This window comes from Tauraco erythrolophus, chromosome 7 (genome assembly GCF_009769465.1).
Source record: "Tauraco erythrolophus isolate bTauEry1 chromosome 7, bTauEry1.pri, whole genome shotgun sequence".
NCBI classification, from domain to species: Eukaryota; Metazoa; Chordata; class Aves; order Musophagiformes; family Musophagidae; genus Tauraco; species Tauraco erythrolophus.
The window spans coordinates 20,394,186-20,414,183 of NC_141471.1; the positions used below are offsets into that span (position 1 = coordinate 20,394,186).

Sequence of the window (19,998 nt, forward strand, 5' to 3'; positions counted from 1 at the left end):
CCCTGGACTTGTCTTTATTTGGTACATCCTATTCTTCAGACTCTTTCTCCAGTGTGTCTTCTTTTATCTTCCTCTAAGATTAGAAGTAATAGAGCATATACATGAAATGGGCTAAACCCATAGAGTCAAAAATTGTCTCCTGGAAAATTGGACCTTTTACCTAGTGAAACATTAAAAGCTGTCATTTACAGTTGTGTTTACAACTCAGGATGGCACAAAAGCATAATGGCCAAATCCTTTATTGCATAAGGAAATGGTGTATTTTGAAGGCCTGGAGGAGGAACCACTATGTCATGTTGAGCATATAATGTCCAGAGACAACCTGGGGTTTTTTTTTGCATGATGATAAGTCAATCTGGTATCTCCTGCTTGTTCACCTATTGCACAGCAATGGAGTAATCTGTCATGGAATCATAAGGAAACCTTGACTCATGTTACGGTCCAAGAAGACCATGGAGCTATACAGGACATCCTGAGATCTATGATATTGATACAGGTTAGGCTTCCTGCTGTAACCACTGACTTTGCAGCTCATCTGGAGAACACCTTATCAGACTCTGCATAGTAAGATTCTCGAAATGAGCTGCACTGGCTCCTCCATATCCCTTCATTCTAGGAAATCATGAGCTAAATGTTCAGTAATTGTCAATTGTAAATGGATTATTAGGAGCTATTGGGGAAAAAAAAAGAGAATAAATCACCAAACTCTTCAATATTGTATGGAAGTCTAGTCTCATCTCAAAAAATACAGTGCAACTAAAAGAGAGACAAGTAAGGAACAGCGCAATGACCAAAGGTATGGGTGGGAGGCCACACAAGAAGTGATTAAATATATCCTGCATGTGAGCATGCTTAGGGAAGAGTACACTGAGGAAGATAGGATGGAGACACATAAGAACACAAGCCTTATAGTGAAGCTAAGTAGGAAACAAATGTCTGCTGTCTCTTCTACTACAAAAACTAGGAGATATTAAATGAAAGCAGCAGATGACAAGTTCAGAATAAACGAAAGGAGCTACTCCTTTGGACAACTGTAAGAGCTATTAAATACATAGGCACATAGCAAGTCCCTGAACTGCAAACTGCTGAACACTACCTAAGTACTCTGGAAATGTCTAAATGTGTTTGTGCCATGTTCTTGACCTTTTCTATATTGACCATTGCTGGAGATGGGCTACTTGGTTGGGCAGACTCTTTGCTTGAACCTGGACGTCCATTCTTAGGCGTTTTTCTTCTACTTTGCAGCATTGGCACATACTGCCTTCAGGCTTTGAATTATATGGGGATTTTTTTTTCTCATTTTCAGTCTTCTGAAGGAAAACAGGTACTGCCAATGAGTTGTTGGGGAGAAGGCTCTTGTATAAACCAGTAAGAGAGCTATAAATATAATAAATGTATTAATGCACTTTTCTATCTTAAGATAAGATAGAAGTTGGCACGTTAGCCAGTAAATGTCTACTGCCTCTGCACAGTCTCCATTTTGACACTCTGCATTGATAATGAGCTGGATTTATGGAGAAATGAATCGCATAATAGAAGAGGTGCAGATTCATGCAAAGCAGCTATGGATGAAAAAGTATGTCACCATTCAAAACCCCTATGTACTAACAAAATACTTGTTTGTTTTTCCATAAAGACAAGTTCGATGTCAAAAATAACAGAATAAAAGTTCCTCTTGGGTCTGAAAAGAACACTTGTTTTGCTCTAAGGGCTTTGGATTCTTCTCAGGGTCCAGAGTTAATCAGCCACAAAGATATACTGGAGGAAGAGTTCATTTTGATTTCTACTATGCAAGGGAATACACACTTTGAGGGGGTCTTGTCCTGCCATTGCTGTAGTTTTGCAGAGGGTAATCAGAAACTATTTGAAATGTGTTATTTCTATAAATTACACAGCAGTTGTGCCCTGCTAGCATAAAGATAGAACAAGTGCAAGTTAACCTCAGTGCTCCTACTGATCAGGGGCAACAGAAGGAAAGTATGGAAGTGCTGGTACCACTGCTGCCAGCACTCTGTACTGCCTCTGCACCTGCTTGGGGAAAAACAGCAGCAAGGTGTCTACCAGAAGCACCTCTCAGAAACAGGTCTCAGCCAAAAACTGGTCTGAAAAGCCTGGAGTTACGCACTTAGAATCCCTTTAGCCACAACGGTTCCAGCACATGCAGAACAAGCAAAGGCAGGGTCAAAGCATTAGACCCTCTCATACCAAAAGCTCTGCTGCAACTCGAAATCACATTGAGTGCCACCCATTTCAGTCTGCTGCTTTGCTGGTTCATGTTCATTAGAAGTTAGAAATCATGTGGCACCTTTCATCAGTACAATCTGGTTTTGTATTTCTTGAGATGCAGGTGTGCTAGATATTAAACATTTTGTTTTTCAAGGCCACTTCAAAACCAAAATTCTTTTTCATGAAAATGAATGGCAAGGGTGTGCATGTGTGTGTGCATGCATGGTGTGTTAGTTCCAGATGTTTTGGAACAGACCCTGCAGTAAGCAGCAAGCTGAGCAGGGCACTGCCTAAGTTCAACACAGTCAGTATGAAGCTGGATAGTTCTAGTGAACCAGAGGAACCAAGTCTATGGTGTCTTCGTGCTAGCTTCTCTCAGAAGCACAGACATCACAGTAAGGATGACTCAGAAGTGCCTCTTTCAGGATCTACAGTCTGCATCCCTGTCCTGGGATAATCATCTACACACCGTCTTTCAAGAAGCTGAGCACGTCTCATTTGGTTTTCATTCCGCACAGCTGCTGGCCATGATGCCTACTTTTGTGTCATTGCCCCGGGGGTTACAGCTATGGAGGAATGAACCTCGTTTCAGTTCCCGTCTTTGCTTAAGAGAGCCTTTGACCTTGCAGGAGACCGCCTAACCAGCAGGGCGTTGTTCTATGTAGGGTACAGTTTCTACATTTTACAGCAGACACTCAGTAAACTGTAAGAACATTTCTGGCAGTGGGAAATGGAGATCCGGACTCTTTTCCCAAAGGAAAAAGCTGTTACCTCAATATTAGGCTGAAGAGGTTGCTCAACTTTTTGGTTTCTATAGCCTATTAATCTTGTGTTCTTTTCTACACGATAGCAGAGCTTCAAAAAGAGGGATGAAGAGTGCCTAGTGCCTAGAATATATCCTGGCTGTTAGGCAGCTGCAGACTGTTTCATTCATGCTTAGGAAGGCACCAAGCCCGACTCTCATGTCCCAGGTGATGGATGTGCCCACTGAACTACTTTGTAAAAGGAAATATGAGGCCCTTCCCCATCTTTTCCTTAAAAGAAGGCAGGGGATCACTTCACTCAGGCATGGCCCAAGCCGAATGGTGCAAGGTGGGCATGTCCTGGGAATATTCACCCAGCAGACCCCTAAGGAAACTTTTGAACATTCTGTCTTCTGATTCAGATCTGGAATGAATGTGAGCTGGGCTTCCCTTGTCAAGACCGGGGGAATTCTTCACCAGGGCATGGGCACAGCCACAGGTCCCTGGGAAGCATCAAATAAAAAAGTGTGGGATCTCTTGACTTACTTGACAACTGAACTGCAGTTTTCAAAAAACAATTTGGGATTTAAGTGTTTATATTCTACTTAGATCTCATTTCTGACACCCGAGTGCATTACAATTTCAAAGTGACATAACTCAGCTATACAAAGCTAAAAACTGTGGAAGACATAAAAGTATCTCCAACATTTCTGGATCATCAAAGTCTGCATTATAAAAGGCTGTGTAGTATTTTTTTTTTTCATTTGTTTAGCTAATCATTTTATGTAAAGTAAGATTATATGTCTAGAATAGAAGTTTCCCAATTTTTATTTTGAAAAACTTACATTTTGTCTTTTTAAAAAATACTTTTATTATAAACAACAGAAATGGCTTTGTTTTTCAAGACCACCTCAAACAGAGTAAGTCACACTTTAACATTATGGTTCCAATACAAAATAACGACATTCTAATGTAGGAGAACTATACAAAATGATAGCTAGTAGGAAACTAATTCTTATTTTACTCCCATTTTCTGCACTTCCAAAGTTGCAGGTTTTTGTATCCAGTCATTCCTGTCAGTGACAGCATATCACTTTCATCAGTCCCATACCTGCTACGTAGCAACGATAAGAAACACATCTTCACCTTCCGCTCGGTTCTGCTAGGATATCATGCATTTTGTTTCCAGAGTTCTCTTTCATTCTGATATCTAGAGTACTGCTGAACATAAGGTAAAAAAATGTACATGGGGCCATATAAGTGAATTTACAACAGAAAGGCAAAATATTCCCTGAAGGGCTAACAGAAAATCATGCTGCATGTCAGAGGAAAAAGGTGGAGGAGTGGTGGGATCATGCTCGTAAGCAGTAATTAATACAAAAGATTTAAACCTCCTTAAATCAAAGCAGACTATACAAGCGACTGTGTTTACATAAACATTAAAAACCTAAAAGAATACAGGTCCCAAATTTCTTTATCACATTTTTGGTGAGCAGGAGGTAAATGCCTTGTTGTTGGTGTTCTGGTCTACCAAAATTCAGTTTTGCACAATGTTGTCTGCATTGGCAGATGCTAACTTCTGTACAGGACTTTTTCTCAGTTTTCCACAATAAAGTAAACTCATGTGATAGTGGTGCTCCCTGAAATACTCCAGTACATTCCTGACAGCTTCACCAGAAAGCGTTTACTGGGGTGTTCTGGCCAGTGTTTTACCTCTCTTAGATGCACCACCACACTTCAGCAGCACCATGCTACCAAAGGCTGCAAGAAATACAAATTCCCTGTCCAAAACTGCTCCTTTCTCAGAGTCTATTTTATCTTCAATTGAAAAATGAAGAATTTAAAAGGAGATTGAAACCAATATCTTATCAATCACCTGTCTTGTCTGTGCCAGGACAAACAGTATTTACATTCATCCAGAGTATGTCATTATCCATAATTATTAATTCTGCCAAGTTCCAGAAAATATAAATGGGATATTTTCTACAGAGGCTGACAGTCTACTGCTGTCTTAGTTCTTCTGACTCTCAGTTCTTGGGTTATTTCGCACAAGAAATTGCCCGGTTGTTTTTAGGTGAGCTGTTATTTCACCAGATGTCCTATTTTCTTGCTTCATGGACATACAATTCCTATAAATGTGCATGGGAGTTGAAGAAACATAAGGAAAAAAAAGAATATACTGTATTTTGGAAATAATTTAAACCTATTTAATAAGCATTGTAATGTTAACACATACCAAATATTCTTCATCTACTAAATTTTAATCTGTAGTTTTACAGTGTAGTCCTAAAATAGTACCAAAAAATTAACAAAATTTCTAAGCATTGAAGTTTGATACCTAAAATATGTTTAATTAAATGTTTAGGACAACATACCAAATATGCTTCTTATTGATAGCTGGATTTGAAACCCTTTATGTTTCATAAATACTAGTACTGCAAACGTCTTAAAAATAGTTATTTTGGCAACATTGGTGAAGATGATTAAATACGTTTGTACCGCTCTGCCTCTGCACTTCCCTGTTTCATCAAAAGGCCTGGCTCAAACATTAGGTCTACAATGTGCTCTTGAGGAGGAAGCAGAAGCCCAGTTATTCCTTGAGGAGAGTCCTCAACCAATTTAACTTCATTCCAAGCTCTGTTATACTCGCCACGAACTAAACTACAGCCAATGCCAATTCTGTCTGCTATCACCTAAAAAGGAAGGAAAAAGGAGTTAGTCACAGTTAATACGTGTAGCTTGTGCGATATGTAGCAAGGCCAAGAGATGCTTACAAAGAAAAAAATACCTGAAAGGCCAAGAGCTTTCTTGAAACAGACTTTGTAAATCTCTGAAGTTCCAAACTGCCAATGGTTATTGTTGGTTCTGCTTAGAAAGTGTAGGCTTTTAAATGTTATTTCTACCATATATACTATGCACAACATGAAAAATATTCATTTTAATTCTTTACTGACTTCACTGATACTTTTCTTTATCAACCAGTCCTTCAGTTCTCAAACGAAGTGCAACACCCACAGAATCCAGCAATGTTTTTTTCTAGTTGGAAGACTTATTTCTGAATAACATTTTGAAGAACTGTCTATGCAAGCAATGAGGTGTAGGTACATTGCACACATACAGCTAGTATGAAATATTAAGTGTAAAAATGTAACATTTTTATCAGTGCAAGTCTAGGACTGCTGCTTCACTCCAAAGCACACTCCTTGCTTTTCAGCCCTGCAAATGTGGGAAGCAATGAAATGCAAGGCAAGCGTCTGCTAGATGTAACACCTGCCTTTCCTCTGTGCTGTACCATCACTGACAGACCTGTAATGGTTTCCAGCTACAGAACTGCTTCCTCAGAATGCGTCTGCTGTGAAGGAATGAAATCCCGAAAGATTTCTAACTTGTTACAAATGGACAAGGCCATCCATTGCTTGCACTGCTGTGGCTTTAAGAGAGATGATCCATCCCTACAAAGGTTTCTTAGGGCAGCAGAGGGTAAGAGAACATCAGTGTTGCTTCAGCACAATTAATGCGTGCTCTCAGACCTCCACAAAATCCATCAGGAACTTTTTTTTCCCCACGGATACCATAAATTCAGGATTGTAGTCTTTCTCCTGTGTACTGTTTCCTAGGTCCTTCCCGATTAATGTGCTAAGCCCTTGCTTCTCTTTTCCTTTCCATCCAAGGAGAAAAGTCCAGTTACACAACAGCCAAGGAAAAAGGATGGGACAGATAAGCAGGCTGTACCAGTACATCTTCACATGAAGACAGAAGGAATGAATCTTCCAGTCTCTTTAAGAAACTAGAACATAAAGGCTGTTATATCTTGTCATAGAATACTGGAGAGATACCAAATAAAAATTGTCCCAACAAGTTTACATTTGCAGCACGGAAAAAAAAAGGAAGCTGCATAATTCAACATTTTACAGTTTACAGAAAATGTAAAATGTTTTGACTCCTAATCAAATATTTTGGCTTTTTGCCATTTATCAAGTATTCTGCTGATATCACTTAAGACAATTTAATGACAACAAGAATGTTTACAGGAAGAAGCGATGCTGGCTTTCATTCACTGGGAAATCAACTTTGCCAGTGAAAAATTACTTAAGTGTATACAAAAGCTTTTACATGAATATAAATATTATATTACACTGATGCAAGTATACTTTAGTTTATAATATCCATTTAACATCAACGATGTTATGTTGTAAAAAAAAAATGTTAATATACCTTGAAAAGTAAAGCCCTGTGATAGAATGTCCCTTTTTTGACTTTCCCGATAGGCATAATGTTGCATTTCAGTTCAAATGCTATTTCACTTATGTGAAGTTCCCAGCTGAAGTCGTGTAGTTTGTCTCTTTCAATCGGGCCACCCATCTTGTCTGCAACAAACCTGTTCCAATTTATACCGGGATCAATTACATATATAATTCCTCTTGTATTTATCACAAAAACACAGCAAAATGAAATGTATACAAGCAGTAAGTGAATGACATATAAGACTTTAATACTTTTGCTATGTTTGCTTTAATTATTTTAATTAGTAACTCGTTATTTTAAATACGCTCACTGTTAAATACAGGTAACTGTAACTCAGGTCATTCACACTCGTCACAGACCTACACCAAGGTACAACAGTTGTCAACAGAGATTCTAGAGAGGTCTAGTATAGGCACAAAGTCCTCAGAGAAAATCATCAATAACAGTTTAACTCCTGAGGAAGTAGTTTAGAAGCTAGTGTTCATCTTTACAGCTAACAGAGTACATGAGCTACATATTACAATCCCTAGCCCTTCCATTTGTTCCAAATAGTAATAAAGGCGTGAAAATATCTATGGCAAAAATAAAGCCATAGGTAATGATCCCAACATAGGAAAGCAACTATACCCAGAAAAGGTACTTAAATTTTACATGTGCCTTCTTATTCAGTCTTAGGTTTATGGTTGGACTTGATGATCTTAAAGGTCGTTTCCAACCTAAATGATTCTCCGATTACATTGAAGCCAGTATCTGGGGGGTGAGGAGCTTGTATTTATCCATTAAAAAGAATGGTTCGGTTAAAGAAACAGAAGATCAGAGCTCACAATCTGTGCAAACGCTGCCAAAAGTATGTCTTTGGGATGATCAAGCCCCTACCTCCTCATACACATGCCTTCACCTCCCCTACATATGGCCCCTGTATGTAAACACCTTTGTTCCTCAAAGTGTCCTCAGCCACAGGCACAAGTCTTATTGAGGGTTCTCACTCTGGATAAGGTGTTGCAGAGCTGACATGGGAATCACAAGCCACTGCTTCAGACAGGAAGCTAAAATCTGCATCACCTCCTCTGCAGTAACTGTGCACAGGTTCTGACCTCGCAGTAAAGCAAGGCAACCTCAAAGGCTGTTATTTCTCAAGACCTAGGGCCCCAGAAGTGGTGGGCACGGCAGCATGGGCACGGGGAGTTATCACTGAGCAATCCGGATGTGGTATCTTGAAGTTGGGAATTACTGGATGACCCCGAAGAAGTGAGGGGCTCCAAGCAGTCACTCGTGCCGCCTGTGCCTGCAGCCAGCCTGCAGTACAGAGAGCAAAGCTTCTGGAGCCTACGTGCACACCACTCTCGTGTGCGCCAAGATGCGCTGTGTTTGTTTTAAAGGAGGGAGCCAGCACTGTCGCCTGTTCCCTCTTCCACCCCGGCTCCTTCCCCGGCGAGCACAGCAGGAACTCTGCTCAAGCTGCCAGGCTGCCGAGGGCTGCTGCAGCTGCCTCCTCCGCCCCTTCCTATTCAACACAGGCTATTCAGGCAGCCACTTAAAATGGAACATCCACATAAAAATCCCTACAGAAAACATTCGACTTAAATTTCCTGTGATTGCTTCGCTGGGTTGTGTGTCTGCAAGTATTACACTGGTGCGTTTGAAGAGCGGATTTGAAAGAGCATTTTATGGATTCCACCTTGAGGAAGGCAGCATGATTTATACACAGCTGGATAGTTAAGGATGAATATCTGTCCTGTCAAATTTTGCAATCAACAGAAAAGTCATTCCTCATATCACGTTAGACCACTTCATTAAAAATGAGAGTTAGTAGAAGAAACAAATTTTGTGAGACTCAGCGGGATCTGAGGCCAAACTCTCCAGATTCAGGAGGTAGCCAGGAAACTGCCAAGATAGTAAAGGTTAAACTAAGGAGAAGATGAAAGCAGACACACTGCTTGGAGATGACAGTGATTGGTGCCCAGGCTGAGTAGTCAGTGTAACTAATGAATCACACATTGATAACAACAGTCTGCACTTGCACCATTGCAATATGCTGGCACTATTAAATCATCAGGATGTTAATTACAGTAGCACCTAAGAACTACACTAGAAAAATGTCTTGTGCTTTTGGCTCTATGGAAAAACAAAATACAAGACAGTTTCTGTCCCAGGGGGTTTCCAAACCAACTAGGCATGAGAGATTGTAAGAGAAAGAACAGAAATAATACATATAAGTTGCAACAGCCTCAGTATTAGGCTAGGGTTTCAGCCTGTGCATTTAGGCTTTGCAGCACCCCGCTTTCTCCTGTTCCTTGGTGACATAGATGCTATATGCAGCTGATATGTGCATTGGAAAGGATCGGCACAGATACATAAATGTGAAAAAAAAAAAGAAAAAAGAAATGGTCCGTGTGAATATTTTCAAAATGAGAAATTTGTACCCTTTCATTGCAAACAATATTTTATTTAAAAAAAAATTAAACTAATTACGACAAAATTAGAAAAAAGAAGCTTAAAATCTAAATTATGTCAAAGTTCTGCACCAAAGCTGATTTGGATTCCAATTAAAGATAGGAAAAATAACAAATTTGGAAATGTTATTCTTGGATGAGAAAACTGTTATTTTACCAATTCAACTTATTTGCGTTATTTATGGAAATACAATTTGATACTCACTGTGCAAGAGCCACAACCTGTTCCCGGGCAGTAGCTAGTGGTAGAATTGTTTTGGAAGCATCATTAATGTAATCCAGTAAAATGAAGTCAGGTGGTGGTAGCCAATGTGAATTTTCTAGATTTATTTCATCCTGGACTTTCAGTTTTTCCTCTTCTGTTTTCCCCTTCCCTTTTCTTACAATGAAAACAATATACACTTATTTAGAATACTGTAATCTCTAAAGTCCAAACTCTAATACAGTAGTTCTCCAACAGGACATTGTAGACAAACTGATTTTGGAGGAAAGGTAGGCAAAATCTTTTCTCTTGATTATGAATAGCATAAAATCTACAAGGATGTAGGGAATATTTGTGGAACGTGCCCTCAGGAGATGGTTAGGAACCAAGTGACACTAACTCCGTATTAATATTCCTGGAAATTCTCATTTTATGTTTGTCTGTGGCTCTGATATGCTTTTCCCATATATGGATTATCTAGGAGAGAAGACACCTATGTACAGCCACATAACAATAACAACAAGCTTTTAGAGAGTAGATAGGAAATATTTTTAGACAGTCACAGTTTAGTTGCATATGGTCATGAATTAAAAATCATGAACTCCCCAAAGTTTTTACTCAGTAAAGATGTGGACTTGAAATAAAGGAACAAATGGTACCCAGAGCATGCCTGAAATCTCGACAGGACGTGCCAAGTGGAGTCTCTGTAGTTGCAAATCCGTGTGCTTTGGGCATTATACAAACTACAGCATGGTTTGTCAGATGAAGGTTTTGTAAGAAGAGACCTGGTTTGGCTGACTTTTTTCATTATGCATGTTACATTTTCCACTAATGTTCAGAATCTGAAAAAACGACTGTGATCTTGAACAGGCATCACAAGCACCTAACAGAGGTGTAAAAGAAATGCTTATTCTGCTTAGCTAGAACACTGTGCATTTCACAAGTTATGCAGCAACTATAAAATCAGTATCTTACCAGAGGTATTGTAAAGATCTATACAACCAGATAGTTTAGGATTTTTCATTTGTGGGAACATATGAAATGTGTAGGTTTTAAGCATTATGTCTTTTTTCCAGTATAGGTCCTGAATAATTCTAATGTGAAATATGACAACATTTATTTCCTTTGTTTAACAGTTCTGGCTTATTTTTTTTTTTAAATCCATAATACTTCTGGCATTTTTGGAAGGAAATAAAAAAAGAAGTAAAGGACCACTAGAGTACATTGCTCCAGGGCACACTATCATTATTATATGTTTTTCAAATTATCCTTAAAATTTTTACGATGAACAGCACTCTGAAGATAGAAGGCATTGGACAAAGCAGAAGGGCATATACCATTATCAGTAGCCTAATTCAAGCAATTTGTCTTCAGAATACTTTGCAAACTTTTCTTTTATGTACTGAGATTTATTATATTCACCAAAAGCCCTTTTCATAGATTTCATAAAGCACATTTTTTTAGAAGGATAACCAATTAAGATTTTATCTTCAAATTATAGAAAATTCACCACCCTCTTAAATAAACTGTTCTGGTTATTAATTACACTTATACTTGAAAAAAGCAGACAAACAGTTTTCTTTATCTAATGAGACTCTATTTAACTATAGCCAGGGGACCTTACAATGCTAGATTAAACAGCTACCTACTTCTCCATTTATGTATTTCTGATTATGGTTAAGAATACCCGTTTTAAAAAAAAACCCTGAATTATTCCCACCTCTCTGGTGTCTGACTTAGCAGGTTTTCAAAACAATGATTTCTACACATGGTGTAATTCTTGTTCCTTGACCATTTTCTCTCTTTGTCCCCAACTCTTCCCTTCTATTCTCCCAGTACTTTCTTTTCCCTATGAAAAGTGCACTGCTAAATTACAGCACTAGAGCAGGAGAATTTGTTCTGTCTACTCAAATGACCCTTGAATCACTCTTTTTCTCCTTCTTTGTAGTTTTCAGGAAGAAAAGACCTGAGAAGGATGGGTTTGAACAATGGTTTGTTTGGATTTTTGCTGTTCCTTATTTCTCTGAGATATGACTATGTTCTATTCCTTGGTGGAATGGCAGATACAAGGTTGCCTTCCACACCTGTCTCTACCCTACTCCTCAGCTCTTCAGTTCACCATGTCTGTCTAGTATTTATCTCATAAGGAACTGTGGAGTTGCTGTCTTACAGCTCACTGCTATTAAATAATCAGTAACTACTGCAGTAGACTTCCACTATCTTTTTCCCATCCTCTTTTTTATCCCTGTTTTATTTGCCAATGAGAATTATGAAAAAAAATCACTCCGCTTTCCCAAAGCCATCTTACTACTCGTGAGACATACTTGCTGCAAATGCAGAGGAACATTGCAAAGGAGAACTCATGGCAGTTAATAGTCTCCAAGTTATTTCTGATTCCTATTGCAACTTCAGTACAAAAGAGAAGTCACCAGAGAGTCCATGTGAGGAAGAAGACAGCCAATACAATATCTTACCACCAAAAGACAGCCATGACATCTGTTTTCTTTCCTTTTTTTTTTTTTTTTTGCATGCTTAATGCCTTGGCTGTCTTTAGAAAAGGAATAAATGAGCATTGGAAAGTATTTCCTTAAATGCTGTACTGGAACTGCATGGAATAATTGCACATTTATCAGTCTACATTAAATATTATCTTTTAGCCCAGTCAATGTGTACATCAGATATGCAACTGTTTGATCAAAAATGTTGCTATCTATCTATGCAAATATATGTCAAACTATCAGCTAGGCACTTCCTCTTACATCTAATTCAAACATGTCCAGCAGACAATTATAACTGCCCTTTCTCCTAGCTTTCAACTATGGTTTATATAAAGTAGTATCACTTTTTCAAAACAATGGCTTTAAACTGTGTTCAGTAGTACTTTGCAAAATAATGATGAACAGAAACATATGATCAAAGGAAAAAAGTATGTAGGAAAAGTCTAAGTGTGTTTGAGACTTGGAGTCAGATACTGACCTTCAAGTAACTCCCATATATCTCACAAATTAATAATAATAATGATGTATGAATTATGGATTCAAAATGAATGACAATTGGGTTATAAATCATACAACTTGATCATGACATTCAAAAGCAATTATTTCATACTTGAACAAAGAAATCTTTGTATCCCTGCAAGTTTATTATGGGAAACTGAGCCAGGTATTTGTTTTTTCCTAAAGAATTTCTTTTCTTTCCGAAAGTGTTATGGTTCCTAACAAAGCAGTAATTTACTGTGTAATTGACATAAATTACATTAACAAGCAACTATCCAAGGGTATCCTCATCTCACACTGTAATAAACAAATATAATATCTTGTCAGAACAGGTCTCAGCTCTGCACAGCTGCTTGAGACTATGCAACATGGTCTACGACTCCAGAACATCTTCTGAGACGAAGGAATCCCCCAGTGGTGCAGAGCAAACAGAACTGGGGCTCAGTATCTCCCCTTGCCTCCTGCTCCCTTTGAGTAAACTGGCATATGCATGGTGTTCATGACCAGAGCATGCTGGGCATTAGGAGGACCTAGTAAATAAGCAGAAACTAGACTAGGCCTGGTAAGACACTCAAGATGCAGTATCCACTTTTGCATCCTGAAAAAAGAACCTTCCACACTGTGATTCATATGCTCTGTTTTAGGCATCTACTACAAAGTGATTTAAACGGAATTCCAGAAATGCTTGCAGTCCAAATAACTAGTCAAATGTAAATGTCTGCCTTGTAAGTCAGTAACTTTTGGATAGACTTATCTCACAATTCAGGTCCTGATTTAAGTCAGAACCTCAACCCTTTGCAGTCAGTAGCTATTATATGTCAACAATTTGCATGTCAGTTCTAAACAAACGGATACACATATAATTCAAAGTATAATACCTTAAGCCTTCTTCTCTAGTGCTGCTTTTGCTCAGTGAAGAACGTTGTCCAGATAACTCCTGTTTTTCCTCCATTGGAGATGCCATTGAACTACTGAGATCACAAAGTAGGTTCCGGTTTTCTCTTGATTTCATCTCTCAGTCACACACAGATACATACGTACACAGAAATATATAAGCAGTCTAAGAAATCAACCATTATCTCCGTCAAAAAAATCCTTGTTCAGACAGTAGCATATTATAGCTCATGGATGAGCTCCAAGCTAAAAACTGCAAACATAGTACCCCAGTTCCTACAACAGACAATTCATCTCTCTCTTTATTCCAAACCCTGCAGTGCTTAGCATTTTGTAATGCCCACCACTGACTAGAATGAACAGCATTCAGGCATGGCCAAGGCCCCCTATACCATAAAATAAGGAAAATTAGGAAGTCAGGATTGGGATCCACAGAAACCAGCATAATAAATGGTCAGCTCAGTAAGGTGGCTAACGGAAAAGCCGAGGAGAGTTGTAGGTCGCATCATGTTCCTATCAAGGACTAGACGCCATCCCATTGATGGCAAGGAGGCTCTATTTGGACTGGTTTTGGAATTCTGAACATTCCCCTGGGATTAGGCATGTGCACCTGCCTTCTCTGAAAGGCACTGTTGTGATTGTGATTGTGCTGTGCTTTCACATTAAGGGTCACCCATTCAGCTGGGAGACCATGGTTGAATTTTCTTCCACAGGAACAAACTAAGGGTTAAACATTTTGTATTAAAAGTCATCAAGACAAGGTCTAGAACTTTGGTCTTGACTTTCAGAGAAGTGCCCTAGCAGCTGAAGTAGAAAGCTCTGTTCATTACGCGTCTGCATTAGTGAACAGCCTGAACGAACCAGAATGAGATTGATAAACCCCAAATATCATGTGATCAGCTGTCTGCAGGTGGGAGGGACAGGCTCAGATCCTCTTTCTGTAAAAGAAGGAAATTAATTTCCCACCACAAGGTAGAGATTCTGACCTATTTGTACAAGCAGACATGCCCACCACATCAGTTCCACAGAAAGGACAGCAGGACTGTACGTAGTGTACAGTATGGATCAGAGGGAGCTCTGCAAAAGCGAGGCATTTTTAGGTTTGTTTCTGTCAAAACTGGGACAGTTCTGAGCATACCCGTCTCAGATTTTAGTAATCTATGGAATTTCACTGGAAGAAATTTAATCTAGAAATAAGGATGTGTATAGGTAGTATAGAAACATTTCATGGGTCTAGGTTCTAAATTGAGAAAGAACTTATACTCTAATTTCTCTTGGTCGTCAAGCTGTAAAATAGCAGCATTTCACTGCCTCCTAGGGATATTGAAAGTCAAACAGGGATATTGACAGTCAAATAAATGGCAGATGTTCAAATACTGCATGAGGAGGAGGACAAATAATTACTAAGATAGATAAAGGAAGATTACTGCCATTAAGAGGTGAAAGAGAGACTCTGAAAACTTCTTTAACATTGTATTTGAGCATTTGTACTCTGTTAGGAAACTTTCTATAACTATTTTCAACCAGAATTCTATTTCTATGTTAGAAAGCAATAACAGAACATTGACATGTAAATCTTAAGACCATACCTTGCTTTTTGTCTCCTGCCTTTTCTTGAAATAGAAGGTGACAAGATAGTCTGTTCATAAGATGAACCTTGTGCCTTCTCCTCTACTGCAAGGACACTGAAATGGAACAAGATATTTTTGCATATTATTTGCAGAGATAGTATTTGCATGTTAAGCTATGAAAACGGAGTTCTGATTTTAAAGGACAGTAAATATTTCATAGGAAGTATATAAGTGGAAGAAATAACATAGCCACTAATAAACTGGATACTAATTCAGGGATCAAAAATGAAGTATGGAATATCAAATGATGGACACAAGAGTAACTGGAGAGTAAGACTGCTGCCAAGGTGTAAAGGCAACAAGCTGTACCAAAGTCGAAGAAAGAAAACCTGATAGTTAAAGACAACTCTATGGATCAAAAAAGAGCATGGAAGTTTAATTTGTCATAGATATTCTCAGACGTCTTTATGGTGTCATATACAAGTTTAAAAGGGAAGCTAACGATACTGTAAACCAAATATGTGATGTGTTGACAGAGAAGAAGGTTTTGGACTTGCAAAATATTGGTAGAGCATTCTTTGATCTGTGAGACTGTTTACAGAAAACGACTCCCAGTTAAACAAGCCCAATACCAACTTCCTGCATTCAAATCTAAGAGGATTTGTTAGGCTGGCTTCAACTTAAACAGAGAAGAAATGGACACAGGTTCTTTATCAAGCCTGAAAGATTGATGCTTGGCTTTGTCTTGCCTCTTGGGATGTTGTGCTTAAAATTTCATGCATTTATCTGTACAAGAATATCATCAAATCATAGGTTTCATTGTCACATGTTGACATTCAGCTTAGATGACATCATTATTATGGCAGATGACAAGCTTTGTTATAACTAAGAAAACACTGGGTGTCCCACCATCAGGAAGGGTGTTAAATGAATGAGTCTTAATGGCTTAGTTAAAAAAAAAAAAACAACTCAACTGAATAAATCTTTTCGTTTAGAGGGGAAAAAAAATATTTTCCAAATTCTTATTTTATAAAGTACAAATCTCTTGCCTTCTAGGACATGAAGCCCTATGCTGAGATGTCTCTATTTTATATATGTGTGTATATATATAAACTATGTAGTTTGTACTGGAAACAGTGGAAATGATGGAAAAGATGAGCTATTGCAATAAATTTTGGTAGATCAAACATGACTCACTCTTCTTGTGGTTTAGCATTAATGAAGATTATGGCCCGATGGTCAGTAAGCTCTTGCATACTCAGTTCCTCCAAAGATAAAAATTTCACTCCAGGTTTTATCTACAAGAAAATTAGGATAAAAAAGATAAGGTCTTCTGTTCAGTTAAAGATGAAGAGAAAAAAATATTTAAAAGATACCTGAAGAGTAATTTAAAATCTTTTACAGAAGACTTACCTAAGAACTTACAAAGTCATTAAAAATATGTGAAATTGCTTTCTTCTTAATTTGCATTTTATTCGTCAATTTTCTAAGAAAAGATTGTTTGTAAATAATTTGACTTGTAATTATTGTTACTATGTCATTCCAAATAGTTCTAGAATAAGGAAATGTTCCTGCCTCTGAAGGCTTTACAATATAGGATAGAATTTTCAAAAGGAGTCAAGTGCTTTAGGAGCAGGTATTTCACCGATTTTCAGTAAGACTGGTATTTCTAATTCATTTGGGCATTTTCAAAAATTCCTTCTCAGATTTAAATTAAACACAGCACTAACAAGTGATACACAGTGGAGTCATTCTTTGTATATAAACAGTGCTTTGTGAGAGGAAGGGTCATGACCAAGGTGAAAACATGAGCTCTCTCCTTCTTTATGTAAAACTAAACAAACAAAAAGTCCATAGGTCATTCAGTGTCAGGTTAGTATTAAGTATACTGCAGGGAAAGAGCCCAGAGGAACTAAAGTCTGAGAAAGGATCTGGAAAGGAAGTAGGAGCTGCACAGCTTACATAGGATTGAGAAGAAGACCGCAACTGGGGGATAGCCTGAAGATGATGAGATTTCATCCATGAAGAAAGATAATAAAAATAAATGAGTATACAAGCTGGGAAACTTCAGGACAAGAGAACAAAGTATTTTACATATCCAGATTCTGGCTTTTGCTATAGTACTCATTTTTTCTATGTTGAGAAGAAAATTTTGCATATTATTTACAAAATATGCAAATAAATTACTCTTTCCAGGAAGAGTAATTTATTTAAAGTAGCTTACCTGACCACAATCATAGAATCCATCAGTAATGATGTTACTCGATGATAAATATCCCATTCTGCTGTACTTCTGGGAAAGATTGTTGTCAAGTAGCTTTTCCAGAGCAACTTCACTGAAGTTATTTTTCCGCACTATTGATAGATTAATTTCTTCGAGGATGTCTAAAGCACTGTTAAACACAATACAAAGGTTAATTAATCATGAAATACCAATTAATTGTTACACAATTCAGAGTTAGTTTTCATCATTGCCAAGGCCAAGAGAGATTCATTTCCAAGAGCTATCCTGGTGCCCCCTGGGCCAGTAAGGAGCTGGCTGGGCTGCACAGAATTCTTTTTCTAGGGGAGGAAAATGCCTTGCAGTGCTTAAAAGCAAAAGGTAACTCCTTTATGCAGTGAAACAGTTACACAAAGAAATGCTGACAGGATGCCACAATCGTTTATCAGAAGGATGTTAGGTATCACAGAGAACTTGAGAAAAAGAAGGATGTAAAAGCAGAGTGAAAGGAATAATGTTCAGACCTGACTACATGGTACAGTTGGGGGAACTTCTGTCTCTCCCCACAACTTGCAATGCAATTTCCAGATTCCATTATGCAATGTGTGAATCCTTCTGGTTTAGGACTGTTACTGTGTTTGGGGAGGGATAGTTGGCAGAGATTTGCAAAACATGGATGAACATGGAAACACAAGCAGTTGTGTCTGCATCACCAGGCGCAGGATTTTTTCAGCATGGAGGTAAAAACAAATAATCACGAGGGGACACAGGAGGACAAGAATTCATTCCTTAAGCTGGTTTTGATGCTGAAACCCACATACTGATAACTTCTGACCTGAGAAAATTAGGAAAGGTCACTAAGAAGGAAAACGAAGCTCAATTAGGAGAATATAACATAGTGCAGTTTTGGAACTGTTTAGGAATGAAATCAACAGAAAAAAAAGAGGAAGTTATACTCATATGTGTGTGTGTATGTGCATATCCAAATTTATATCTGTGTGTGTCTATGCACATATGCAGACATTCTTTGCATCTCAAGGAATCACTTTTATATATATGTATAATGAACTCCACATTTAGACTGCCCATTTCTTTCTGTGAACTACACAGGGAGCCTCTGTTGAGGACATTTACAATGTAGACTTCTGAAGGTACATCAGATGGATTTCAGAAAACAAGTCTTTTAGGCAAGGCAAATGACAACCTTCTCTTTTAGAAGAGAGCAATGGGGAAAAATAGTAGAACAGCAGTACAGGCTATTTGTCACACAGCATACTGCAACAAAGTCAGGTAACCAGCAAGTGATGCAGGGAAGAATTTTAAAGGAGAAAATGAGAAAGAAACGTGTAATGAATACAGCAGTGTCTAGGACAGATGACATTACAGGCACAATGGCACATTATCCTCATGTGGAGGAAAGACAAGCCAAAAAGGGGCAAATAGGCTGCACCAAAAATTCTGTGAAGACTCAAAAGCCAAAAAAGGACTCATACAGAAATGGAAACACTGACAGTTCCAACAGGGAAGAAAAAGTAAGGGAAAAAAGCAAAAGACCCACAGGCGAAGTGAGATACAACTATTCAGAGACTGAAACAAAAATAAATGTTTCATATGCTACCAGAGAGGAAAACGTAGGCCTGTTACTCAATGTGGGAAGAAAACTCGTAACAGATGGCACAGAAAAGACTGAAGTGTCTGATGCCTTTTTTGCTTCAGTTTTCATAAAAAGGTTGCAAGCAGATGCCTGGCAGTAATATTAACAAGGAGGTAGAAACAGTAGGCTTAACATGTCTAGAATAAGTTTGAGGAGACAAAGTTCACAGTCCCTGAGGACACTTACCTTATACTACTCTACGAGTTGGCAAAAGCAACCTCTGAACTATTTGTAATTGTATTTGAAAATTCAGGGAGGACAGGCTAGGTGCCAGGAGAGTGGAGAAGGGCAAAGATAGTATCTAGATTTGAAAAACTAAGAACAAGGAAATTGTAATAGAGATCATTCAGCCAAATTTCTCTGTCCAAAGACACCATAGCAAATTATTAAACAATCAGTGTGCAAGCAACAAGAGATAAGAAACAGCCATTATGTATTTGTCAAGAATAAATCATGTAAAGCCAATCTAATCCTTTCTGTGATGGGGTAACTGACTTAATGTATAGGCAGAAGAAGTAGATGTGATATGAGTGACTTTGAGATATGTTTTGACTTTAAAGTCTTTTCACATATTCCTACTTGAATACTCATGAGCAAGTCAGGGAAATATGATCTACATAAAAGTAACATGAAGTAGTGTCTGACTGGTTGAAAAACTATGCTTAATGTATTATTATCGATAATATGCTGTCAGACTGGAAGGACACATAAATTAGAGTCCTACTCCGATACTGTCACAAAGAAGGGATTAAATAAGAACAGTGCTATATGCAAGATATGGAAAATAATTACT

At 38.2% G+C, this 19,998-nt stretch overlaps 1 protein-coding gene across 3 annotated transcripts in view; it reads right to left on the minus strand.

The window, feature by feature from the left end:
* Nucleotides 1–5,452: 5,452 nt before the first annotated feature.
* ARMC3 (armadillo repeat containing 3) overlaps nucleotides 5,453–19,998 on the minus strand; it is a 53,526-nt gene continuing 38,980 nt past the window's right edge. The window contains exons 12-19 of one of the 3 annotated variants that reach the window (XM_086614644.1): nucleotides 17,555–17,723; nucleotides 16,528–16,628; nucleotides 15,865–15,882; nucleotides 13,988–14,055; nucleotides 13,744–13,879; nucleotides 9,873–10,046; nucleotides 7,185–7,347; nucleotides 5,453–5,662 (exon numbers count right to left, since the gene is read on the minus strand). In XM_086614644.1, coding sequence (XP_086470770.1) covers nucleotides 5,453–5,662; nucleotides 7,185–7,347; nucleotides 9,873–10,046; nucleotides 13,744–13,879; nucleotides 13,988–14,055; nucleotides 15,865–15,882; nucleotides 16,528–16,628; nucleotides 17,555–17,723 — 1,039 coding nt within the window. Of the gene's footprint in view, nucleotides 5,663–7,184; nucleotides 7,348–9,872; nucleotides 10,047–13,743; nucleotides 13,880–13,987; nucleotides 14,056–15,348; nucleotides 15,445–15,864; nucleotides 15,883–16,527; nucleotides 16,629–17,554; nucleotides 17,724–19,998 lie in introns of all 3 variants that reach the window. The other 2 variants (XM_009991541.2, XM_086614645.1) reach the window with 2 other exon arrangements.